Here is a 26822-nt window from a genome sequence, read left to right on the forward strand (position 1 = left end):
AATGGATGGAGTTTGCTCTCTGCCTCTGATAAATGAAAACAAGAATTAATGTTCCCAGATAGTTGGATTTGTCTTGTAGATGTTTTCAGAAGATGTTATTTTGACATTTTTAATTTTTAATTTTAACTTTTTAAACTATTTGTTTTCGTGAATTTGACTCAGGTTTCCCACTTACTGGATGGTTATGGGCTCCCAGTTGGCTGCAGTGACTTGGGATGCAGCTGATCCTAGTCACTTGAGCCATCAACTTCACAGTCAGCACATCAGCAAAAAGGTTGAAAAGGCAGTTGGTTTTAACCCATTATGTAGGAAACCCGGCAGGTATCTTAACCACTACGCTAAGCACTTAATCTTTTGAGTTAACTTTAAAAGTCTTGGGCTTTTTACTGTAGATGACATGCTTAGGCACACACTCAGAAACATTTGATTTTGTTGCTTTCAGCAAGCATATGTATACATGTTTTTTATGATAAAGTTCCAAAGACTCGAGGATATCCTCTTCCACCCTCCCCATTCCTCCTCCCTGCCACTGATTTCCCCCATATTATAATAGTATGGTCCTTCAAGAAGTCAGCATTCCTCAGCAAGCATATTTTCAAAACTTCTCTTTTGAATCCATACCTGTTACTCTTAGAGCTGCTGTACTTAGTAGGCTATACTGGAAACTTAGCTGTTCATGAGGATTTTTTTTTTAATATATTTTTTATTAATTACATTGCATTATGTGACAGTTTCATAGGCTCTTGGGATCCCCCAACCCCTCCCTTAAGCCTCCCCCCATGGTGGATTCCTCCACCTTGTCGCTGTGTTACATTTCAAATTCAGTCATGATTGTTTCATTGCAAGCATGCACCAAGCATAGAGTCCAGCATCTTATTGTCCAGGTAAATTCAACGGTTTCTTGGGGAAACCATCTCTGGTCTGAAGGCAGAGCTGGCAGAATATCATTCTGATCAATTTAAAGCCACAACATAACATCAATACAATTTACAACATTATGGAATTAATTGACATGGTATTGAGTATCCAATATGTTAAAAAAATGCAAGTTCTTAACCACATCCTGTTTGACATTTCAATTTTAGTTTATACACAAAACCGGCTGCTGTACACCTTAAAATGGCTATAGGGTACTATTCAGCTGTCTCATGTCTATTTTCATTTTAGTATTTAACAGTTTATAGTGTTGAAGCATAATTTGGCTGAACTTTGCAGATTTTAGGATAGTCTAAACCGGGTTATAACTCTTAACAAGGCATATGTCAACAATTGAGGTGCAGAACAGTTTTAGGGGTGTGCAGAGAAATCTTCAATTAATATTTGTGTCCTATCTAGTAAGCTGTGTGTGGGTCCATGCTGACCATTTCCTGTCTGGTTCTAAGCTTTTCCTGTTGTTCTCTGCCTATCTAATTGTGTGTGTGTGTTTGTTTTTTGGGGGGTGTTTCTAGAGCAACCCTGATTGCCATTGCTAGAGAGGGTGGGGATCCAAGGTTGGAAATAAGTAAGGACCAGAGAAAGCGCCCCTCCCTAGTCCTGTCATGAGAGGTTTTTTCCCTGTTCCTTGTTTGGAGGCTAGTTTAATGGATTTGGAGGTTTTTAATGTGTGAGTCTTGGTAGTTATTAAAGTTTATGAAGATTGAATGCATTGGAATTGTTGTGTTTTTTAGTATATTTTAGATTGTTTATACAAGTTCTGTTTCATAGTACTTGATTTTCATACTTGGTTTTAGTGATTTTTAATCAGTTATATATGTTGTATGTGTCATTACATTGGTATTCCTACATCATCTCCATTGTGTCTTCCTTGCAATCACCCCTTTTCTGTCCTGCTTGGTGGGGTTTGGCTTTCTGCTCAAGAATCTTCTTTGCAGTTTTTGTCCAAGTTTAGCATTGTGATCAATACTTCTGGTGCAGTGTCTGCACGGACGGTTGTCATTGCCTTTTCTCACTGTGCCTGTTGAGTGTAGATGCTGTGTGATCCTCAGCTACTTTTCCAGTTTGCTGACCTGCCTACTGTCACCATTATTCTTTCGGATTGGAATGGATTGTACACTCTACTTCTGTCACTCATTGGAAAGAGGAAAGGACAGTGTTCCTACAAACTTGGTATAGAAATGCCTTTTTGGTCTGTGCTTTTGGTAGAAGTCACAAAAGGAATTAAACTTTTTTTTCTGCTGTCATTCTGACTGAAAGGGAAAAGCTGCTTAATTTCTTTAGCCAGTTGAACACAGCATGTTATAATTTTCTAAGGCAGATCTGAGAAGAATGTGATGTGGTCAGTTTCTACTAAGAGACCTGTATAAATATATTAGTGGCATAACAATGTTGTGGGGCCCATGTTGCGCAGCAGGTTAGCTTCAGTGTAGGCATTCTCTGCCCCTTTGAGTCCTGGCTGCTGTTTTTCCTATCTCACTCCTCCTGTCCAGTGCACTGAGGACAGCAGTGGGTGATGGTCAAGTAACAGGACTCGTGCTGGCAACAAGTCATTTGGGGAGTGAACCAGTGAATGAAAGATCTTTTTCTGTCCCTCTGCCTTTGAAATAAACATCATTTTTTAAAAAAAATGTTCTGTTGTGTATTTGTATATAACTGAATAAAGAGGCATTACATCACATTAACTGAAGAGTTTAGACCAAATTTATCTCAAACCATGTTTAAGATGGAAATTGCTGCCTAATTACTGTAACTTTGATACTGTCAGTAAGATGTACTTAACGGCCAATTATTTAGATTTTTTTTTGCCTTTTTTTCTGTTTAAATAATCGTGAAGTTCTGAGAATGCTACAATTTCAACTAGCATATGCAGTTTCATTAGGTTCCTGCACTGTCCCAGATTTACGATTAGCTTTATATTAGGCACAGATAGTTTACAATATAGTTAGGGTGAACTTTGGTCTTAAGAGGTAATCTGTTGTAGTGTTCACCTTTATGACTAATTTATGTATGTAGTTGGCCTATGGTGAAATTGCTTCCAAATTGATGTTTTTCAGTAATCTGGTAATGAGAGTTTATGGTATTGCTTTGTAAAGCCTCACCTGTGCTTTCAGGTTCGCCGTGTCTCCTTTGCAGATCCAATATATCAAGCTGGATTGGCAGATGACATTGATAGACGATGCTCTGTTGTTAGGTCCCATTCTTCAAATAATTCTCCCTTAGCAAAAAGTGTTAAAATGTCACCTACCTCACAATCTAAGGTAAGCCCTAAGAGTAGGTATTTATGAATACGCACGGAGGATTGTATGTGCATCATTTGTCTTAGTAGGAGTCGTTGGCCTAGTTGGTGTATTTTGACTGCTGGAGGGGAAGAGGCAGTAGTGATCAAGTTTCTAATTGGCAAAGTAATTGGTTTTATTCTGTCCCTTTTATGTTCTTTGAAATTTCAATGGAATTGCAGATTTAATTGTTAATGTTGTAAAATTATATTTAGGGTTCTGAGTTTGTTTTTCTCTCCTTCTGTCTAGCATAATACCACTTCAATCAGAGGATTTCTGTCCCCAGGATCACGTAGCCCTAAATTTAAGAGCTCAAAGAAGTGTTTAGTAAGAAGTGCTTTGGTTTTCATGTAACTTTATATTTTCATGTTTGCTCTGGTGACCTCTGCGTAATGGTTTTCAAAATTTATTCTAAGATTACAGAAATGGCCAAAGAATCCATTCCATGCCCAACAGAATGTGTTTACCCCGCTTTGGTGAACTGTGCAGCACCAGTTGACATTATTTTACCTCAGATTACATCAAACATGTGGTAAGTGATTATTTAGCCTGATGGCTTATGTTCTAGGGTGGCTCCTTACGTAAGAGGAATGCTTGGGTAGTCAAGGTGTTTATCTTTAGAATCAATTCGCATTACTCGTTTCACACACATTGTGTGTTGCTTTTTGTTTATTTGTTTTGTTTTTTTAAAGGGAGATACTCATTTTTTGGTTCAGTTTCCAAATTGCCACAACAGCATGAACTGAGCTGGTCCAGAGCTAGCTGGGAGCTTCTTTGTCTCCCATGTGGGTGCAAGGTCTCAAGACTTTTGGCCATTCTCCATTGTGTTCCTAAGGCACATTAGCAGGTAACTGTGTTGGATGTAAGGCAGGAAGGACTTGAATTGTGCCTATATGGGATGCTGGCACTGCAGGTGGAGGTTTAATCTACTATACTGAAATTGCCAGCACCCACAGTATGTTTTAGCAATTAAAGAAAATAAAGTTTGTAAAATAGTTTGGAAGGTAGGCTATACTAGGTAATGAGATATTTATCCTAATGTAATTTGTGATGAATGTAATTTGTGTGTGAATGTTGAGGCAGGAGGCACTTGGCAAGAGTTCAGTTGCCCTTTGGGAGGCCTTGGTTTCATTCCCAGCTTGCTGTACTTCTGATTCCAGCTTCCTCCTATTGCACATATCTGTGAAACAACCTCAGGTGTTGGTGTGTCTGCCTCCTGCAGTGGTGTGCTTCCTGGCTTCAGTCCTGCGCAGCTAGTGTTCACAATTGGAGAATAAGCCAGTTGGAAGAGGATCTCTCTGTAACCGACTGTCTTTCAGATACTTTTTGGATGTATTATCTTGTTTGATTTTTTTTTCACATTTTAATTTTATTATTATCATGATCATTTTATGATACAGTTCCATAGGCTCCTGGTAATTCCCTTATTCCCTTCCCCATTCGCCCCCCCCCATCTAGTTCCTCTGTATCATTACAAAAGTATAGTTCTTCATACACACGCATATGTCCATCATTGTGGGCATGGACAATGGCAGAGGGTCCAGCATCCTATTGTCAAGATATAGTAAACAGTTTCATTGTAAATCCATCTTTGGATGTAGAAAAGCATACTACATTATATCCTCACATCTGGATATGTTAGTCTCCATTTCACAGCTACTGTACAGCCCCTCAAATGAAAAGTCATAATACAAAATCAACAATAGAAAGAAAAAGAAACTTATAAAGCCATGAAATTAAATAACACGTTACTAGATATGACAGTCTCCATTACACACCTACTATACATCCCCTTAAATGAAAAGCCACAAAACAAAATCAGCATCAGGAAGAAAAAAGAAATTAACAACACCGTGAAGTTAAATAACATGCTACTAAATGACTAATGTGTAGCTGAAGAAGTAAATTCAAGAACCTTCTTGCAGAAAATGATGCTACTGTATGATTTTTGAGTCATTGAAGAATGTAATCAAAAGAAAGTGTTTTGAAAAGATGAAAGTAACAGAAAACATCAAAACCCATGCGATAGTTTTCTGCTGATTTTTGTTGGTGATATGTGTCTTTTCTAGACTGCAAATAGATGGGTTTTGTTTTTTAATCCATTCTACTAATCTATGACGTTTGATTGAGCTTAAGCCATTTACATTCAGGGTTAATATGTATGGGTGGTACTTTGGTCCTGTCATTTTAGGAATGGGTTGTTCATTGGTTTAGTCTTCTGTTGCATTTAACTGGGATGTTCTTTGCATTTGCCATTGGTTTTGTTTGGTGCTATTTCTTTTGTGTCAAGAGAACATCTTGAAGTATCATTTGTAGGGCAGGTTTGGAAGAGGCAGATTCTTTTAACTTTTCTTTACTGTGATAGAATTTTACTTCATTTTCAAAGACAAAGGAAAGCTTTGCTAGGTACTTTATACTGGGCTGACAATTTTTTTCTTTTAGAATCTGGAATATGTAACTGCATTCCCTTCTTGTCTGTAGAGTTTCCTGTGAGAGATCTCCTGTGAGTTTAATTGGCATTCCTTTATATGTCAATTGATTTTTTTTTTCTCATGTGCACATTTAAGGATCTTTTCCTTATGTTCGATTGAAGAGAGCTTGATGATCATATGTCTTGGTGAAGATCGCTTTTGGTCAAGCCTGTTGGGAGTTCTGTGCCCCTTCTGGATGTTGTTTCCCAATTCTTTCTCTAAATTAGGGAAATTTTCCCTTACTACTTCATTGAATACATCTTTAATCCTAGCTTCTCTTTCTGCACCTTCTGGAACTCTCATAACTCTTGTATTGGGCCTTTCAATGTCTTTCAATTCTTGAATAGTTTTTTGCCCTGATCCAGCCTTGCTTCCAGCTTTTTGTTTCCTCCTGGTGACAGGAAATAACTTCCAATCCTGTGTAATCCTTCCAGTTCTTCTGCTTGCTTCATTCTATTTTGGAGACTCTGCACTATACTTTTAATTTGCTCTACTGTGTTCTTAATTTCTGATATATCAGCCTTGATTTGCTTTATTGCTGCTATTGCTTGTGTAAAATATTCCTTAAATTCTTTAAACTCTTGTATGTGTTTCTCATTGATCAGAATCTTTAAAAGAGTTTTCTGAATCCTGTGTCCCCCATTTTCTCTTCCTCAGTTAACTCTGAGGTTGGCATAGGTTTTTGCTCTTGGCCATTGTACTTCTGGTTATCAGAGTCTTCTCCTTTGGGCAGGTTTCTAAGCTGTGTCACCCACAGGTCTACTTATTGTGGTTGATACACAACTCTTTGCTTACAGCCACTTGTGCCACATCCTTCAGTGAGTTCAAGGTCTGAGTTCTTATTTTAGATTTCCACAAGGAACTCTGTAGCTTTAACTCCTGACTCACCAATCTTCACCTCCTGTGATACTGTGCTGAGGCTGCACCGTTGTCTGTACAACCTTTCTCCCACTTCCAGTTGGAGCAGGTCCCAGGATAGGTGTCCTATATAGCTAGGTTGTTGGTGGCATTGATCTTGCCAGGAACCTGTTGGACATTAGGTCTGGGTGCCACATGGACCTATTTTGACGTGTGTGATGCCACGTGTATGATGATACTGTTTTCCTGTGGGACCAGTGCAGTCCATAGAACTCAGTGAGATCTTGCAAGCTAAGCACATGCGCAGCTCACTGTTGGTCCCTGCAGTCCTAAAGCTATTGCCACAGTGTACAAAATCGCACCTTTCATACCACTGCTAGAGTTCTTGATCTGCTGGCCGTCAGTTCTGAGGGCTACCCAGACCTGTCTTGGGTAAACCTGTAGAATGCCACATCACTGCAATTAACTGAGTCAGAGAAGAGTTCACTTCCAGCTCAGCGTATGCTCGGTCCTTTCTCTTGCCTTTTTCTCCTTATGCAAAATGGCGCCCAATTCGGCTCTAGGGTGCTGACTGGGTTGTGAAATCCACCCTGTTCTCTCCCTGCCCGTCTGGGATCTGCTGCTCTGTCTCTGCTCCTGGTAAAATCGAACGGACCAGCAGGACGGATGGACAGTTGTTTGTCTGGGTTCACCTCCCAAGCTCCCAGTGAAAGTCCCTTCCCACCTGGTTGCTGGTGGAGTCCAGATCACCATTAGCTGAATGCTGCTGGAGTATCAATCACTGCAACATCACACTGTTGTGTTTGCTGCTTTGCTGTGTCTGTCAGTCTCCAGGTACCCCTCTGCTGTTCTGTCCTCTCCTATTTCCTGGAATGTGTCCTCTCTGCTTCATCCTGATTAAATGTTTCTCCATCCATTTAAACCTGTCCTTACTCTATTCTGCCATCTTGATTCCGTTTTGTTTAATCTTAGTATTATTTCTGCCTTATTTCAAAAGGATTAGTGCATCAAAAGTACACAACTGCTAAAGTTAAATGAAAGTGTGATGTTAATATATATAAAACTTATTCTCCAGGATGTTTGCTTTTAGTTAAAAGTTTCTCTCCTTGACATTGTCAGTCTTGGCAGCTTAAATGCTTGTGATTAGATAATACCATACCTTGATGCTTTAAAATAATCACTGTTTCATTGAATTATTAAGAAGACTTATTTATGATGGGATAATCCTTAGTAGCATATGAAATTTTCTCAAATTCATGGAATTAATGTGTCTAGGAATTGTAGAAAGGAAACATGGAAAGTGGCATGGATTAGGAAAAAACTTGTCTGAGCTGTAAATGCAGTATGAAAATGTGCATAAGCCAATATCTTTGTACATAACATTTCAAAAACAGTTACTTGGTGTTAAGATCTAAAGGAGTCTTAAGTAACATATGTAGAGCATGAGGCAAACAGTAGGCTTACTGTGTTTGCAATGTTGTGGCTAAAACCAGATGTGCTTAATCAGATTCTAGTTTTAATGCATAACTAATACTAAAGGTTCATAAAAATGGCTTAAGCTAAATTTGAGGCTGAAAATCCATAGTTTTTTATAATGCACATTTTGCATAAGGAAATTTTTAAGGTATTGCACTTGCTGCAATGGCTGGGGGTAGGCCAGGGCAAAGCCAGGGGCCCGTTTTTCTCTGAGTCGGCCACGTAGGCAGAGAGTACTCAAACTGGCACCCATGTCGGATGGTAGCCTGTCAAATGGTATCTTACTGGGCTACATGTAGTGCCAGCCCTTTTTGTGTTGAAGATCCCCGCATGCATCTGCCTCAAGTGCGTAATAAAAAGTTAGTTATATTGAGTTTACCTGGGCAATTTTTCAACTGGATGGAATCTTCACAATTAACATAAGCCATAATTTTGTTGTTCTCTCATCTTTCCTCAGGGCAAGAGGTCTGGGACAGCTCATTAGAGCCAAGAATATAAAAACAATTGGTGATTTGAGTACTCTTACAGCTTCTGAAATAAAAACTCTTCCTATCCGTTCTCCAAAAGTGTCCAATGTGAAAAAGGCCCTTAGAGTTTATCATGAGCAACAGGTAAAAACGAAAGTATTAATCACGAAAACATTAATGATCTAGTAATACCTTTGTACTGTTTACTGCTGCTTCTAAAATCTCACTTTATGTGTACTTCACTTCCCTTTGAAGAGTATTTAAAGGAGAATTTAGTAATTCCACATTGGATTTTTTCTTTTTTCTTTTTTTTTTTTGGTAATATACAAATTGATTTTTAACTTTTCTGATCCTTTGAATTCTATTCTCTTAATCTCTCATTCAGTTTGATTAATTGCATGAGTGCTACTATCACAGTCTGCACAAATCTAAACATTTACAGAAGCTTGACAAATGTACTGGTCGTAGGATTGTGATATTGATGTCTACTAGTATCATTTTTTTCCTTAGAATGTGTATACAAATCAATAATTTTCAAGATGATGTTGAAATCAAGATTGTTAATTCTAGTAAAAATATATACAGAAGTTTTTCTTGTTTTTGAATTAACAAAACATCAGCTAATGCAGAGAGTTGTTCATTGACACTGATGAATTATACGAAAATTTCTAAAATGTAAATTTTGTTCAAATATTTAATTTTAATCTGTTCTCACATTTTTATAATGCAGTCTGTTTAAATGCAAAGAGCTATACTAGACATTTTTGATGTAGATGCAGAGTTGAGGTTCTGAAATATTTTCTTGTTCAGTTTGCATGCACTGAGGATTTTTGTTTTATGAGTACTGAGTTTGACTAGCTTTGTAGAGTTAGCCATCGCAAAGGCTAATTTTTTTTCCCCAGCGACTGCTAACACTTGGTTTTCTACCCTGGCCCCCTCGCACCCGTTCAGTGTTTTTCCCTGTAGATTTTTGTACTCTGGACGTTTAGGTGATAAAGCCGTAGCCTTTTTTTTTAAGATTTATTTTATTTTTATTGGAAAGGCAGATTTACAAAGAGGAAGAGACACAGAGAGGAAGATCTTCTGTCTGATGGTTCACGCCCCAAGCGGCCACAACAGCTGGTGCTGAGCCAATCCGAAGCCAGGAGCCAGGTGCTCCTTCGGGTCTCCCATGCGTGTACAGGGTCCCAAGGCTGTGGGCCATCCTTGACTGCTTTCCCAGGCCACAAGCAGGGAGCTGGATGGGAAGCAGGGCCACCAGGATTGGAACCAGTGCTCATATGGGATCCTGGCGCGTGCAAGGTGAGGACTTTAACCATCGCGCCAGGCCCAAGCCCTAGCTTTTGATTGTTATTCACTTAAAGTTTGTTGTCAAGACTGGTCCTTGTTTCAACATATAAGAATTTGCTGCTGTAAGGTTGAAAATGGGTCCATTATGTAAGCCATATTGAGTTTGGAAGTTGACAGGTATCTTAGTTCATATATTTCGATAATATATGTATTGCTGCTTGAGCATTCATACACAAATTTTTGCTTAAGCGGGTTTTCTTTTTCAACAAAATTTTGTTTGAATGTGTATGTATTTTCATGTCTTTTGCATATATGTGCCCAGGAGTAATGTGGAACTATGTAACAGGTTTTCATTCATCATCATCCATAGGCCCTGGGAACAGTGAGAAAGTTATATGTTGTTTAAAATAAACATATTAAATAGAAAATGCAGCTATACAATTTTCTTTTCCTTACTGGTAAAAGTAGGAATGATGTAATTTTCTGAATTTTAGCAGTGACTGAGAAATCTATCATGAAATACAAATTTCTTTAAGATTTTTGTTTGAAAGAAATAGGTCTTCGACCTGCTGATTGATTTTCCACATAGCCACAGCATCCAGAACTGCTTGAGAAAGGCCAAAAGCAGGAGCCCTGTAGATGTGCAGCAGAGGCCCAGGCACTTGGGTTGTATCCTGCTTTTCCCAAGCCACGAACAGGAATGGCATTTGAAAGCTTCCAGGAATATGAACCTGGTGCCCAGGTGGGATGCATTCAGATAGCAGCTTCACCCACGAGGCTGCAGTTCTGGCCTCTATGAAATGGAAATATCTGACCCTTTAATGAGGAAATACTTAGCGATGCAAAGTTTTGTGTAGTTACTAGAGAACATAGCTTCACAAGGTAAGCTAAGTAATTACAGTGGGTTTTCGAACATGTTTTCAGCGTTTGTATTCATATTCCTATTAAATGTTAACTTTTGATTTTTTTCTTTACTGTGTAATTAAGATGAAATCTCATGGACTTGAAGAAATTCCAGTTTTTGATATTTCTGACAGAACAGTAAATGGCATAGAAAATAAATCTGATGAAGAAAGACTTGCGTCAGGTAAATTCTGATATATTTGTGTAATATTGAAAAGATAGCTCACTGTCTTGGAATAGTTTGGTAATTTTTGGTTTTACTTTGACAGTGACTTGTGCAATAGGTGTGTGTGTGCGCGCGCGCGTGGGCGCCTGCGCACATTTCCCATGTGTACTTCCCCTCCGCTCCCGTAACTGGCAGCCTGCAGTGCAGTAAGGTCTCAAATAAGAATGTAAGCTGTGTAGCTTGCTACAGTTACTAAAAGAAAAAGGAACTAGTCTTGTGGTTTTTTTTGAATTGCAAAGAATAATGCATGGTGAACTTTTTTATCACCTTGCTGTTTTAGAGAGAAAAGGGCACCAGCCTGTTCTGTTTGAAATCTGTGCGCTTAGACTTCATTAACGTGAATGGCAGTCGCAGTAACTGAGTATTAATGTGCTGATCGCGGTATGCTTTCTTGCAGATTTGATGGATCCTGTTACTTTAGAACCTCCATTTGCTAAAAATCTCATGGCACAGATCAGTGCTCTTGCCCTGCAGTTGGATTCAGAAGATCTGCATAATTATTCAGGAAGCCAACTATTTGAAATGCACGAGAAACTTGGTAGTATGGCAAACTGTATAATAAAAAATCTGCAGTCACGTTGGAAGTCAACAACCCATGAAAATTCTGTTTAGTATTTCAAGAACACACTGAAGTTTTTAAAATATCACCCAATTTCTTGATTGACAGACTCAGCGGTATAGCACAATTTCAGAGACTTTGCAAAGATGGTAATATTTTAAAATACCAAGAGACAATGATTTACCATTACGTAAGCTCAAATTTGTATTTTCATTATGTGTGTCCCCACCCCCCACCCCCAGTGTAATTTTTCTGGCTGCTGTGTTGTCAAGAAATTGAAATGTCTGAGATGTGAAACTCGTTTTATTTTGCACTTTCTTCAACTCATGCGTATTCCACTGAAATAATGTAATGCTCAGTGTTCTAAGTAAAACTGAAAAATTTTTTAGTTTCTGCTGAACTGATTTTACAAATTATTTGTATTTGTTAGGGCTGAAATTTAAGTAATTTCTTCTTTGTGTAACGTCTGAAAAGACACCAAGTAGTTTTTCTGCAGATGTCAACTCTGGACAGTCTTGGAGAAAGATACCAGAAGGTTTCGTCTCTGGAGTTGAAATAGTAGTGCAGAATATATTCAGATTTCGCTAATTTACGTTAGCAAATACTTGAGCAGCAAAATGTGCCTGTGAAAATATACTGTTTAAAAACAATGGTATTTGTTCTTAAGTGCATGACTTTGTGTACATTATGTATAGAAAACAATATTTTTAATTTATAAATCTCAGCCTTTGTTAATTGCATGAATTCTCTGCAGCTTTTTGTGAATAGCTTCTTTGATTTGACAGATAATTTTTGTATATATTTGATACTGAGTTTTCGGAGACAGAAGTGATTCCTGGGCTCATTACAGATACTTGTAGTATTCTGTATCTACAGATAAGACAGCAAATAGTTTTGTACTTAGCTAATAGTCTTAGTTAATAACAGATGAGTTTATTTTCTAACATATCTAGAATGACCAAAATGAGAAAATGCTAGGTGACAGCATATCCTTAACTGCCCCGTCCTGCTCCCCTCCCCTCCCATTTTGTTTGGAAGAGGATATCGCCCACTAAAAAGTTCTCCATTCCATTTCTTCTTATGGAGAGTTGGTCTGTTTTCATTGCAAGTTGGACTATATAAGAAGTCTAAAATTGTTTTTCTCATCTATACCTAAAAGTAAACTTGAAAGAAGTTGAAAATTGTTCTTTTTATATGTATGTTTTGCCTGGTAAAAAAAAAATGAGGGTGTATATAATTAAAACATTTGTAATTTTTACCAACTTACTATTAGTGCCTGACTTCCTGTATCTGTTTCCTCTTTTTACTGGAGAATATCTCACTTTCTGTCAGTGAGGGAACTTTTTCAGACTTCATTCAAAATCTAACCCCTAGTTATAATGGTAGCTTCTATGGTAATCTTTAATTTATTTTCTTATTTGAAAGTCAGATTTGCAGAGTGGAGGATAAAGAGATAATACAAAGAGCTTCCATCTGTTGGTTCATTTTCCCAAGTGGTGCAATGACCAGAGCTGAGCTGATCCAAAGCCAGGAGCTTCTTCTGGGTCTCCCATGCGGGTGCAGGGTCCCAAGGCTTAGGGCCATTCTTGACTGTTTTTCCAGGTCACAAGCAGGCAGCTGGATGGGAACTGGCACCCATATAGGATCCCAGCCGATGCAAGGTGAGGACTTGGCCACTAGGCTATTGTGTCAGGCCCAGCAGGTTATTTTTAACGCAGCTCAGAGTAAGGACTACTATATGCCTTAATGCTTGGGTGAACTAACCTTGCTTAATGAATGAAATTCTTAGGAAACTTAAGTGTAGTAGAAAATCAAAATTGTTAACGTTTATACTTTTAACTTAGTAGTTTTGTTAGAAGCACAGCAACTAATTAGAACATTGTGTGTTTCAGTTAGTATTTGGCTACAAAGCTAGCTTGTTAAATCTTCAGTGTTCTGATAAGTACATACTTGAGGCACCTTATTTTCAATTACAGTTGTTCTTCAAAACTTTCCCTTAATGATTCCTGTGTAGCAAAAACGGGTAACTACTCTCGGCAGCCCCAATTTATTATTTCACTATTAAAACAAAACTTTTTTTAAAATGTTATCTATTCATTTTAAAAAGAATAGTGCTGTCAGTGTATACTTTGTTAATATCTGAGATCTATTTTGTATTTAATAGATTTAAGTTCTCAGTGTTTAGGTGACTCCATTATTAACAATACCTACATTATGGGATTTTACTCTTTATTTGCAAATAGGATAAGATGAGCCATACTATAATACTGGATGATGCAGTCAAAAATGGAATTCACAGGCTGGTGTTATGCGGTGGATAAATTCACTGTGGCACCAGCATCCCAGTAGGGTATGGCTATCCTGCCTCTGTCTTAGCTGCCTGCTGTTGTGCCTGGAAAAACAGTGCAAGGTATTCAGTTCCCTGTACTCACGTGACAGATCTTGATGCAGCTAGCTCAGTCCTGGCTGGTGGGCGATCTTTCTGTTTAGCTCTTGACTTTCAAAATGTTGAGCATGGAAGTATCTTATATTGCCGTTGAATGTTCTTTGTCGTTTTCTTACAGCACAAAGATGAGGCTTATGTTACATATATAAGAATCATGAAAATGTGAAAAATTATAGTGAGCAAATGAAGTTTTACAGTTTTTTGTTTTGTTTTTTGGCAGGGCGATAAAGGAGTGAAAATGGTAGGCCAAGAGGCTGCAAAGAGCCATTTGTGGGTGTATATGGCTTGACTACTCACATCCGTTTTGTCCCTAAGTCGTTAGGAAAGTCACAGTTGACACAAACATTAGCAGTAATTCTCAAACTTGGCTTTTGAAAATGCAGGTTGTGATTGAGCAGGTCTGTATTGAGACATGAAGGCTCTATATCTAGTACACTTGCAGAGGGTCAATAGGGCTCTGTAGTAGGTAGACCTAAGATAACTAGCTGATTGAAATCCTTAGTGTACAGTTGAAGGCTGTATTTTTTCTTTCAAGTTATGATTAGAGTTGCAAATTAGCCTGGAAGTCTTCAAATTAAGATCGAAAATTTCAACAAAACGGTGGAAAATTGCCTCTTTTTGAGCTTTTTGATTTTTAAATTTGAGATTTATTATTGGAATTGCAGATCAGATTTATGGCATGAAGGAACCAGTCCCTGGTTCACTTCCCAACTGGCCTCACTGGCAGAAGCATGAGCCAATCCAAAGCTAGGAGTTTCTAGGTCTTTCACCTGGGTGCAGGGCTGCAAGGCTTTGGGTCATCCTCTACTGCATTCCCTGGTTACAAGCAGGGAGCTGGGTGGGAAGTGGGGCTGCTGGGATACAAACTGGAGCCTATATGGGTTCCTGATACTTGTAAAGTGAGGATTATTGACTGAGCCATCGTGTTAGGCCCTAAATTTGTTTAGACGGCGTAGTTCCCATCCACTGGTTCATATCTCAAAAGACTAAGTGCTGTTTCTGGCCTGGGATGGGCCTGCAGGCCTCTCATTTTTGGCAGAAACCACACTGCTTAACCAAGTCATGTTGCCCAGGCACTCCAAGGATGTGAGTAAGCGGCTTTGGTTTCTGTTGTTGTTGTTTCTTAGATTTATTTATTTGAAAGCCAAGTTACACAGACTTAAGTGAAACACGTAAATTCCATCGGCTGGTTCACTTCCCACAAAGGGCAGGCTGAAAGCAAGGAGCTTGGAATCCCCACCCACGCCGCCTCCTTGTGTGGACCTGTGTACTTAAGCCATCATGTGCTGTGTCCCCTATTAGACAGGAGATAGTGACTGCCTCCCACAGACTAGGATGTATCCTTGGCTCTGGCTGGCCTCACCCAGTCCTGGCTCCTTGCAGGCATTTGGATAGCTCTTTTCTGTCTGACTCTGACAGACTGCCTTTCGAACTTTGAAAAAAGTATTGCAGAGTAATAAAAAAAGAAAAGGCAGGCAGACTGAGCAAAAAATATAATGAAATTACATTGTCTTACATGGACAAGCAGTAGTTTTAACATGCTTTGAGGAAAGTTGGTGGCCAGTCATCCAGAAAGTTAATTGTATATGGTATAAATACCACAGTTGATGTTTATGAATACCTTAAGTAATTGCTCTAAGTACTCATTATTTAATATTTGATTTCCTCTCCAGAGTAGTAAGTAAATAATTTCCAACAAAAAGTATTTTGTTAATTATGACAAACAGCTTGGAAGTTTGTTACCTTCAAAGTGAAGTGTAGAATATAGTGTGCTAAATTCCATTATAAAATTAACAGCTGTCTGAAAAGGTTTACTTTTATAGAACAAGAATTATCTAAAAGACATTTGGAGTGAAGAGTAGAATCAGTTTTGAGAATAGAAACCGAAGGATGGCATCAAGTTACAGAGCAGGGGTTGTAAGCTAGAGCCAGTTTTTTATAATGTCAGTATTTATGTATTTTAAGTAGTTGGAGAAAGTAAAGTGATACTTTGAGACAAAATTGGATTTAGAATTTTATTGATGGAATGTCATGCTCATTTGCATGTTTTTTTATGATGCCTTCCTGGTAATGTAGAATTGATCCGCCTGACTGGCCTGCACTGTCTGTTCCTTTATAGAGTTTGTCAGTGCTTGCTACCAGTTGGTTAGTGGGTTTTCACTGCCAGAATCAGGTCTTGATTTCTTTAATTTCTGTTACCCCACCTAAATTGCTTTTATAAAAGGATTCCCTGATTATGTTTGTGTCCTACTGTTTCAGTGCAGATACACTAGGAGGTGTTAATACAGCTTTTGGTATATCTTTTGTTTAAGTTTTGAAGTGTTAATGTTCTGTGATCTTAAGGAACACTGATAGTCTAATGGAATTGTTTGGCACTGGGTCTTTACATTGCGTGTGAGATAAGTTGGAATGTAGGACCTGGCTTTCTATCAATGAGTTGTCATTTAGATTCACCCTGTCCTAAATGTTGTCTGCTGTGTCCACATCCTTGACTTACAGTGCACTTAGAATAAGACTGATCACATAGTGTTTTTATCTCCATTAATGAGTGAAATCTAAAGAGAATTTAGTTTTACGTTCACAAAGTATTTATATTTGATATGTCTCACAGATTAAGTTCCCGGAGTGAATACTGATCGATTCCTTGGCTAATTCCACTAGAAGATGAGTAGGATGGGTGTGGTCTGTTTTGAGTGTATACTGCTTTATACTGTGTTTGAAGCAGTTAGTCCCACACTACTTCTGGTTCATTTATCACTGTGCTGAGGGAGGGAGAGTCTGTTAGGTCCACAGTAAAACTAATGAATCAGTGAAAGTTGATTGTTACCGCTTGCCTATTAAAACTGGATTTTGAAACAGTTTTAAGGAAATGCACTTTTACCTGAAATAAAACTGTAAAATTAAATTTTGATGCTCACTGTTTTTGTTTAATGTTCGTGTTCTGATTTTGTTTTTGTTTATTTTAGTGAGACCTGAAACCGGTAATGATAGCATAATCCAAATACAGTATAAAGTGAGCATTGTGTCCCTTCCTGCATATGAACATGAGCCATTCGTAGTCTTCTGCCTTTTTATGTCTTTTTATAAATTGAAGTTCTTGGGCCCGGCGGCGTGGCCTAGAGGCTAAAGTCCTCGCCTTGAACGCCCCGGGATCCCATATGGGCGCCGATTCTAGTCCCAGCAGCTCCACTTGCCATCCAGCTCCCTGCTTGTGGCCTGGGAAAGCAGTCGAGGACAGCCCAATGCATTGGGACCCTGCACCCGCGTGTGGGAGACCCGAAAGAGGTTCCAGGTTCCCGGCTTTGGATCGGCGCGCATTGGCTGTTGCGGCTTACTTGGGGAGTGAAACATCGGATGGAAGATCTTCCTCTCTTTCTCTCCTCCTCTGTGTATATCTGGCTGTAATAAAATGAGTAAATCTTTAAAAAAAAAAATTGAAGTTCTTGGATAGCTTCATATTTTGCCTGGTTCTATGGATGTGTAAGTCCATACTTTTTTTTTTTTTAAGGTTTATTTTTTATTGGAAAGTCAGATATAGAGAGAGGAGGGGAGACAGAGAAAGATCCTCCATCCGATGATTCACTCCCCAAGTGAGCCGCAACGGGCCGATGCACGCCGATCCGAAGCCGGGAGCAAAGAACCTCCTCCAGGTCTTCCATGCGGGTGCAGGGTCCCAAGGCTTTGGGCCGTCCTCAACCGCTTTCCCAGGCCACAAGCAGGGAGCTGGATGGGAAGTGGAGCTGCTGGGATTAGAACTGGCACGCACATGGGATCCCGGCGCATTCAAGGTGAGGACTTTAGGCGCTAGGCCATTGCGCCGGGCCCTACATCCATACTTGTAAGAAAAACACTGTATTGAAAGGTATTGTACTGGTTGACTGGGGACACTGTAGGAAAGTGCTGCAGTGACTGGATGCTGAGACATGTTGACAAGGTTGTTGCCTTCAAGCTGTAGGGAGCAAGCATTGCTGGGATGTAGAAGCTTTGTCCCAATCTCTGCTTTTATCTTCATTTGACTTTCTCCCTTTGTGCACTGGAATGTATCCCATTAAAAGGATACCATATATCTGCCTTAGTTTATGGCTTGCCCTATATATTTGTGATGAATTAGCCAAATGAAGTCAACCTTCTGAAGCACTGGGTATTAATTAGCACTTAAAATTTGAGAGGCAGTGGAGTACAATGCAAACCTGTAACATTCGTATGTATTTGGGCTTTGCTGTGACCTACATTTTCATCCTTCCTAATTCGAATAACAAGTTAACTGAGCTACTTTGTAGCCTTACAATCCTGTGAATCTGTCAAGATGGAAATGCATACTGTTTTACCCTGGTGTCATTGCATTGACAACATGGACACAAAGCAAATTACTAGGAAAAGAAAAAAAACAGACTGAATGCATATTGATTTCTTTCCTCTTTTTAAGGTATATTAAGCTTTTGGAGGTCTTTGGTGGGCTGGGGAAGATGAGATTTTAACTGTCAGCTGGTCATTTTTGAGGCAGGCTGCTAGAAAGATTATGTTTTGGAGGAAAAATTTGCCAAGCTTTTCTAAATTCTAGGATTGAGAAAAAAATTTTTTGTGATAGCAATTGCAAAGTGTGCCTAAACTCTGGGATGTTCCCAAAGGTTGCTTGGGTATGTGTATGATGAGACTGTTGTCTAGCTTAACTTAGATTATTACTAAGATTAAGCAAAACTAGAAGCATTGGGAATGACAGTGGCCGTCTTCAGCAATAGGACGCCTCAGCATTGTTGACCTTTTCTTGGAACATTAACTTTCTTGTCCATCACTTGAACTTCAGCATTTAGCACTGTGTTGGGCATAGTGGATGCGTGCCCCTGCTAGAGCACCACCCCCGGTGAGTCTCGGGAATATACATTCGGAAGTTTGGGTAAGTAACAGCATTACTATGGAGATCGTTGCTTTTGGTTGAATAGTTGTTACACAAATTCAGCCATTAATGGATGTGTTTCTACTTAACCTTCTCACCACATTGCTGGTGTGCTGGATACATAAGGAACATCCTTTGAATTTAGGACTGGACCCCATGTCCATTTCTAAAACTGCAGGATAGCCAGTGAAGCCAAGTATGGATGTTTTCAAAGGAACATTTTTAAAAGTACATGATTTTGTGTAAGGGATTTGCTTTATTGAAGTTTTGATTGGGACATGCCAAAGTCACTTAAAATGTTCACTTAGTCGTGTTTATTGCAGAATTACAGATTTTATTGCAGTTTTATTATTACAAGTCTATTTTCTATTGGTTCTAACTTTCAAACTGGATTCGAATAAAAGCGGTAGCATCCATCAAGCAGAGAAGAGAATGTCATTTTGGCATTAGTGTGTTTGACATGTTCATTTTAAGAGTTGTCATAATAATGTTAAACATTTTTGTACAAGATTGTTAATACAACATTGTAGAAGCTTTTAAAGCTTAAAATCCCCTGAAGAGATTTTGGTGGAAGTTTTGAAAGAACATAAGTTTTATGTCTCAAAAGTGTTACGTGCAAGTCCAGAAAGTGAAGATATAAATCCAATAACGAGCATTTGTTTTACTGGAGAATTTTTAGAACCCATATACATATAGTCAGTAGATTGGAGGTGGTGCTATTCTAGACAGATTGACACAGAAAAATCACTGGGCACCTTGAAAGTATGAGTGATAGTCTTTACTGAAGAGTAGTTTTTGCTGACTGCAAAACCTGTGTAATATTCAATTAACTAAATGGCTTCAACGTAGTTGGCTGGGAGCATGCCGGTCCTGCCAGTCCTCTGCACTGTGCCGTACATCCAACCTTCATCGATAGCTTGGACATTGACGATGGCATCTCCATCTTTGAAGGACACCTCGTCTGCGTCAGCGGCCATGTAGTCATACATGGCACGGAAAATTTTCTATTTTCCGTGAGGAGGGAAAGAAGAATACTATGTGTTAGATGTATAACAGCCCAAGCATGTAAGATCTCTTATAATTTAATAGGCAAAGGTAAGTTACTCTGCAGCCACCACCAAGAAAATAAGAAACCACAGATAGGAAATACCTGGCAATAGTAGGGGGATAATGGTTATATTTCTATATATATACAACCCAAATCCTCCCCACTCCACCCTCCCAAAAAATATTTTGGAGTTTTTTTTTTTTCCTTATCCTTAAGCATTAACATTTGAAAGCATGCTACACCTAGTCATCAGGGAACTGCCAATCAACCCATAAGAGAAGCCACACTAGAATATTGATAGCTGTCAAAAAGAGACTTAACAAGAGTTAGCGATGTTATAGTGAAATTGGAATGCGTGTGAAACACTGATAAGGATGTTAGATGGTGTCGTCACTTGGAAAACCTGTGGCAATGATTAAATACTCAGTTATGGTGTGATCCAAACCAAGATACATTGTTGCATGCATATTGCTCTTATATTACCCTTTTGTTTTCAACTATCCTTGGCATGTCATGACTCATTTTATGAATTTAAAGAGTGTACCAGTTCCTAAGAGCTATTCAGTACATAACTAAACATTGAATTGTAAAGGCTGGTGTTAAGACTGATTGGGATGCCTGCGTCCCATGTAAGTAAGCCTCTCGTGCCAGCCTTGTACGAGTGCAGACCCTGGGGGCAGTGATGGTAGCTCAAGTGATTGGGCTTGGCACTCATGTGGGAAGCCTGGTTTGAACTCTTGGCTTCAGCCCTAACAGGATATTTATGGGCGTCTGGATGGGAGAGAAACAGCAGATGGGAACACTGTTTCTGCCTTTCCAAAAAATGTGATTGAGAGACTTTTTAGTAATATAAATTATTTGTCCATTTCCGTTTTTCTGGATAGTTTTCCTGTTGTTTTTTTTTTTTTTCTTCCACTATGGTGAACATCATAGTGTTTTCCTTCGGATGATATTAAAGGTAAAGTGACAGGTCCAATGATTTCTTTTTAGCCTTGAGCAAAATTTTTGGACCATATTTACCAAAAACGACTCATACTCTTCCATACCATTCAGTTTGAAGGGGAGAGAAATAATTTGGAATACTGTATGCTTTGTTATGTATACTGTTAAGTGTTTCTAGACTGAGATGTTTCTTTTGATTGTAGAAACTGAAAGTCTGTAGTCAAATCTTTTGGTCTTGTCTTTAACACCTCCATTTTGAAACTTGCTTAAAAAAAGCTTTTCCCAGACCCAAAATAAGAAGTTTCTCCTTCTGTAATTTACCTCTTACATTGAAGACTTTACTGAAGAGGTGAACTTGTTATCCCAAATTGATGTAAGTGTAACTGACTTTTTCCTTTCTTTCTGACTTGTTCCTTTGGGGGCCATTCCTGTATTATCTTTTCATATTTGATGCCATGTCACCGTCTTGATGGCATTATGAGTATGTGTGATTTGGTTAGTATTTCAATATAGGAGACCTAAGATAATAGCAGGTATGTAAGTGTGTGTATTTTTATGTGCGTTCAGGGATTCTAAGCAGCAAATACTTCTTAATTTAGTTTTGGTAATGAAGATCCTATCAACTTGAGAGATGTTTCAGGAGAATTAAAGCATAAGAGATCATTTAAAAAAACAGGCCATAATACTTAATGATTGTTTCTATACACTGGAAAACAAGAATGAATTGGGTAAGTTAGTAACTACTTACTCCGGCAGTGGATGGGTGGGACGGAATAGAGGATAATGTCGTCTGTTGGGTGGCAGCTGAAGATGACCGCTGTTGGGGCAGCTCTGTGGTTCTTACGTGTTTGTAAGCTGAAAAGGAGCAAACATTTTGCAAGCAGAAAACAAGGCTAAACGTCATAAAAATGTCAAGTCTACTGGCCTGAATGGGAAACATTCTAAATTTTTATGATGCATATACTAGAAGTCTGAATATTAGGTATTTTTCACCCCATGGAATCAAAATGGTCCTTAAGTGCATAATAGCAACTGTGCAGATTAGCAAAAATAATGAGGGTTTGGGTGTTGGGGGCAACATTGTGGTGCATCAGCTTAAGCTGCTGGGCAGCCCATGTCACTAACAGTTCTCACTCCGCTTCTGATGCAGCACTGCCAATGCACCTAGGAGAGTTAGGGAACGTGGCCTGAACGTTGGGCGACACCCCTGTGGAGCTCCTGGCTGATGTAGGCTTTGGGGGAATTAACCTGTACATAAAAGATTTCTGTGAGCTTGCTCTTAAAACTTTTTTTAAAATTCAAGTATTGGCAGTTTTTTGATGTGTGGGGATGTGAAACATATTGCACGTCAAAAATGTTACAGCAAACAAGTTTTAAAGGTACAGCTTTATACCAGCTGTAAGTGAACCTGTTAAATTTTCTTGTGGACAATTACAGCAGGTGAGTTTTTAAATTTTGATACTGCAACTAAATTGTTAAATTTTTATGCTGTAGATTCCATTCATTTACTGCACTTTTCTAAGTTGCATTGCATGGAAGTACATGTTTTTAATGTCTGTTGTGCTGGTGTTGTAAGTACTAAGTTATGTCAAAGTGTATTGATTTACAAGGAAGGGAGGCTTTGATAAAATTAATGGAAATAAAAGTATTTAGCTTCATGTATGTAACTTCACATTTCTAGTCCTCCCATTTGAAGAAAGCATCTGTTTTTCAACACAAATCAGGTGTTACAGAGCTATCTGTAAGCCTCATGGGCAAGCTTTGATGGTCAGCACCAGGTGCTTGTACCTGTTGAGGTTGTGGAGAAGATGCCCCCTTCGCTGTAGATGGAGAGGTGGTGGTTGGCACCTTCTGAATGCTCAGACTTCTCTTCACCCCCACTGATACTCAGTGCACTGGCAGATCGCGACTGCTCCCTGCTCCTGCGCTGGGCTTGGACTGTAAGAGAGGTGATCAGAAGAGATGTAGCCAGGAGGTCTATGGCAGTAATGCTTACCAGTCATTGGATCAGGGCTGTTAACTTGCAAAGCATTGCTTTATGTGGTTTTCTATGACTAGAGCTCTCCAAACTCTTGGAATACATAGTTGGGAGCCTTAAATAAAGGAAAGGGCGTCATGGAACAATTAAGTAGTGCCACCATGTGTCGTGTCCAACAGGCTGTCCTTGCCAGCTATTTCTTTCCACTCTGCCCATTTTCTGGGCTCAGCAAAAACAGATAGTAATAGTCATACCACCAAACATGGGTTTTTCTAGAAAGTCCTAAGTTAGATGTGTTTGTGTGTGTTCCTCTAATATTGCTGGCAGATCATTAAAATTGTACATGTAGGGGTAACCATAAATTTGACTGTTCTCCGTCTGTAGAATAGAAAACTCCTTTCAGGACTGGCACTAGGAGGCTTCTTCGTAAGTTATGGGAAATTGAATTAAAAGATTTGCTGGAGATTTGCTGGAGGCTCAGGCATTTAGCATAGTGGTTAAGCCTCTGCTTGAGATGCCTCAATCCCTAGAGAGCCTGGATCTGTGTCCTGCCCCAAGCTCCTGACGTATTCCAGTGGAATGCGGTGGTGATAGTGCCAATATTTGAGTCCCTAACTGCTACGTGGGAGACCCAGTTAGAGTTCTGGGCTTCCTATTTTGGCCTCGTCCACCCGTGGCTGTTGTGGGTGTTTGGGGAGTAAACCAGCCTTTGTGCCTGTCTCTTCACTTTCAGTTTTTAAGACATTTGATATGACAGTTTGAAATTTTTATATAGCTTTTACTAATGCGCATTTTTATTTCAAAACATCTGTCCTAATGGAAAGCCCCGGAGGAAAGGAACTTGAGAGCCTAAGGATCAGTAATGCTGGGTCGCTAGTTGATGATGCTGGCAAAATTACACTCTTTACAACACAACATACCATTAAGCTTGTGTAAACTGCGGGATTGAATGTTGTCTTCTGCTGGATCATAGTCAAAAACTGATCCAGGATTAGTACGCCAGACACGTAAGCCTGAGAGGAGAAACAGTGATTAGAATGATTTGGGCATTAGAGTGATGAAGGCATGAATTTAAACAACCCCTAGAGAATTGTATCATTGCTAGTCAGTGGAGGTTCTAATAGAGCTTCAATAAAGAGCAAAGGCAAGGTAGAATGGAAATTAACTTTGCAAACTGAGATAACAGATTTTTTTCAGATAGTGAAAGCTAACTGATATCCATGGTTTGACTTGATGTACACAATGTCACCTTTGTTCTCGATTACCTGTGACAGTTTCCTGATCCTGGTCGTTCCGTTTCTGTTCCATTTCTACTACTTTCCTCTGAATACCTCGGTAGTTGATGTCACTGAAGTCCTGCATGTTCTTCTTCACTCGCTCAGTGATAGGGTCAGTCACCACTGGTGTGAAGCAGCCCTTGCTTTTCTCAAAGTCTTCATGATATTTCACCTGTAATGTCATGAATTCCCATTATGAAAATATGATGGTGTAATTTTCGTTTAAAGTTTCCCAACAGGCTGGGGGCCACCCAAGCCAAAGGATTTCCGACTTACGGTGGAGATGTGTCGTTGGGTTTCTCTCACCCGTCTCATCTCCGGAGTGTCCAACACATAGGCTGCTTTGCCTTGTATTTGTTTCCGGAAGCTATCAGAATAAAGAACCTATCAAGGAGAGACCGTGAATGAGTCAAGGGCTTGGCGCTGTCCTGATCCTGAAGCCTCAAAGACTTGCCAGCAGAGGGAGGTGAGCGGAGCTGGTGTGGATGAGATCACTGATTCCACTGAAAAGACCCAGTGAGGCAGGTGACTGGCAGTGGGACAGGTTAGCATGAGGAAGGGAGGGGCTGGTTGCCGAAGAGAAAGAACTTATTTGGCTTTGAAAATGAAACTTTGATTTTCCTCATAATTCTCATTTTCAAATGAGGTGGGGAGCACAGTATAATTTCAAAGGGAAAAAGAAAGTGACCTCTTGAATTTTGGAATGTAACACGGCAAAAGTATATTTGATGGCATATGGTGCCAAATCTGATAAAAGGGAATTTGTAAGAACTATCTTTTAAAAGAAACAATCATCTTTCTTGGGCTATATCCAGATTGTATAATCATAAACTAATAACCTCAAAATACCAAAGCCAAAAAAGGCATCTGTTTCAGAACGTTAATTGTGTCACAAAGTACCTTTAAAGGGAAGCAGCAGATTGAAAATGTTAGGAAATCAGTTTGTTATAATCAGTTTGGTTATGGAAAACTACCTCAGAGTATAGTGAATGGGGAAAGAAAACACTGGGAATTAACGTGTTATGTTTAGCATGACCACTTGGAGTTGAACAACACTATTTTGTTAATTTTTGTGTCAATTTTCAGTTGTATGAGGAATTGCACGTTTTATGGTGTTAAAATACTTAATTTAATACAAGAAGTTGCATTTCTTTTTTTTTTTTTTAAAGAAATTTAGTGTGTTTTTCAGTGGAATGAGAAAAGCATGGTTTCATGATGTTAAAATGTTATTTTCCAAGTTGCTGCACTACTCATTGTTCACCCTAGAAAATACCGAGCTAATATTTTCTTGGTTGCGCTTAGCTCTCTCCATCTCGGGAGTAACAGGTGTCGGAGTTGCTTTTCTCATATTCTCTTTGTACAACACCTAGGGGAGCCAAGAGAGCAGCCAGACATCAGAAAGTATAAAAGCAGTTCTGAAAGTCATCATTTAGCTGGTGTTACAGCTCAGTTATAGCACACTTCTGTAAGAAACACCTCAGGATGATAAAAGCCAGTAAGTTGTTATGGTTGAAAGCGGTATCAGTTGGTAGGGTAGATTGTTTAAGTGGACAAGGAAGAATGTTTAAAACTACACAAAAGTCTTAGAAACACTGAGACAAATTAGTGGTATAACCATGTTTGTCAGGCTTGTTAAAACTTGAATGGTATCTTTCTTTGAAATACCGAGCTAAAGTTTTCTTGGTTGCGTTTGACTCTTTCCATCTCGGGAGTAAAGGGTGTGGGGGTTGCCCTCCCCAAGTTCTCTTTGTATAGTACCTATAAGATACAAAGTTGCACCCAAAAGTCACCAGGAGGCAATATGGACTGTTAAATGTTTCGATTTTGGAAGAAGGCACAAGTGCTGCTAGGATTAATCATTTTTAGTGAGAAGAGCTCCCATGAAGAAAGCCTGAAAATAGTTAATGGCAATGGTAAAGGTACTATGATATTTAGAGGAAAGTCAGTGTAATTGGCAGTGTTGTTTGTTTTCAACCTGGGATAGGGTTAGGAGCAGGTCAAACTGCAGGGGTTACTTTGCAAAAACCAAAGCACTGTAATTGCTGAAGACAATACCGAGCTAATGTTTTCTTGATTGCGTTTGACTCTCTGCATCTCTGGAGTGACAGGGGTCGGGGTGGCTTTCCCCACATTTTCTTTGTACAAGACCTATGTGAGTCCAAGGAGTCCACAAAGACGGAAAACAAAAAAGAAGTATAGTTATCAAGAGGATGTGGTATAGATCATTCTGTATGAGGTTCAGGGTGCCAAACTGTTTTAGGCAACAAGGTTAGATGGAAAGCAGGGTAACTTAAAGGAAGTTGAGTGTAGTTCCAGCAACATACATGATCCAGAGTGGTACCTGGCCCTGAAATACTGACGAGAGAAACTGCGGCCCTGCCAGGAGGGATTCGTGACCACCATTATTGTACCGTCAGTTTGAGTGCCATGCCCTTTACAGATCATGTCAAAGAAGTAATGGGCACAGCTCCCACTGATGAAATTGAGGTTGGAAGCAGCTCATTACTGAACCTTTCTGTAGCACGTAAGCTGTCACTGGCCCTTCAGTGAAACGACAGTCTCTCAGATGTGACCAAGGTGTTTACTCCTTGTCTTATGTCTCCCTCTGCCTTTTGCTTCAGCTTAGTACAACAGCAGATCTATCAGTAAGGGATGTGTTTAGCAGTTGAGTCACCAAGACAGTGGCACATCAGGATCAGTCCTCAATGTTAGTGTCATCCCTGGACACTTGGCCTTCCCATAGTAAATAATTCTCAAAGTGGGGGCTCTGGACAG

General features: G+C 39.3%; 2 protein-coding genes across 5 annotated transcripts in view; one reads left to right on the forward strand and one right to left on the reverse strand.

Moving 5' to 3' along the window:
• RIF1 (replication timing regulatory factor 1) overlaps positions 1-26822 on the forward strand; it is a 260403-nt gene that overhangs the window by 50360 nt on the left and 183221 nt on the right. For 2 of the 4 annotated variants that reach the window (XM_058664474.1, XM_058664475.1), the window contains exons 31-36: positions 3048-3194; positions 3462-3539; positions 3629-3744; positions 8475-8628; positions 10762-10861; positions 11301-12595. In XM_058664474.1, the coding sequence (XP_058520457.1) occupies positions 3048-3194; positions 3462-3539; positions 3629-3744; positions 8475-8628; positions 10762-10861; positions 11301-11515 (810 nt within the window). In that variant the 3' untranslated portion in view covers positions 11516-12595. Of the gene's footprint in view, positions 1-3047; positions 3195-3461; positions 3540-3628; positions 3745-8474; positions 8629-10761; positions 10862-11300; positions 12596-26822 lie in introns of those variants that run through there. The other 2 variants (XR_009245441.1, XM_058664476.1) reach the window with 2 other exon arrangements.
• Positions 19529-26822, reverse strand: part of NEB (nebulin) — a 206325-nt gene continuing 199031 nt past the window's right edge. The window contains exons 149-157 of the mRNA XM_058664477.1: positions 26103-26195; positions 25713-25805; positions 25321-25413; positions 24324-24431; positions 24036-24219; positions 23691-23783; positions 22581-22730; positions 21541-21647; positions 19529-19806 (exon numbers count right to left, since the gene is read on the reverse strand). Coding sequence (XP_058520460.1) covers positions 19633-19806; positions 21541-21647; positions 22581-22730; positions 23691-23783; positions 24036-24219; positions 24324-24431; positions 25321-25413; positions 25713-25805; positions 26103-26195 — 1095 coding nt within the window. The 3' untranslated portion in view covers positions 19529-19632. The remainder of the gene's footprint in view (positions 19807-21540; positions 21648-22580; positions 22731-23690; positions 23784-24035; positions 24220-24323; positions 24432-25320; positions 25414-25712; positions 25806-26102; positions 26196-26822) is intronic.

This window comes from Ochotona princeps, chromosome 5, assembly GCF_030435755.1.
Source record: "Ochotona princeps isolate mOchPri1 chromosome 5, mOchPri1.hap1, whole genome shotgun sequence".
NCBI lineage: Eukaryota > Metazoa > Chordata > Mammalia > Lagomorpha > Ochotonidae > Ochotona > Ochotona princeps.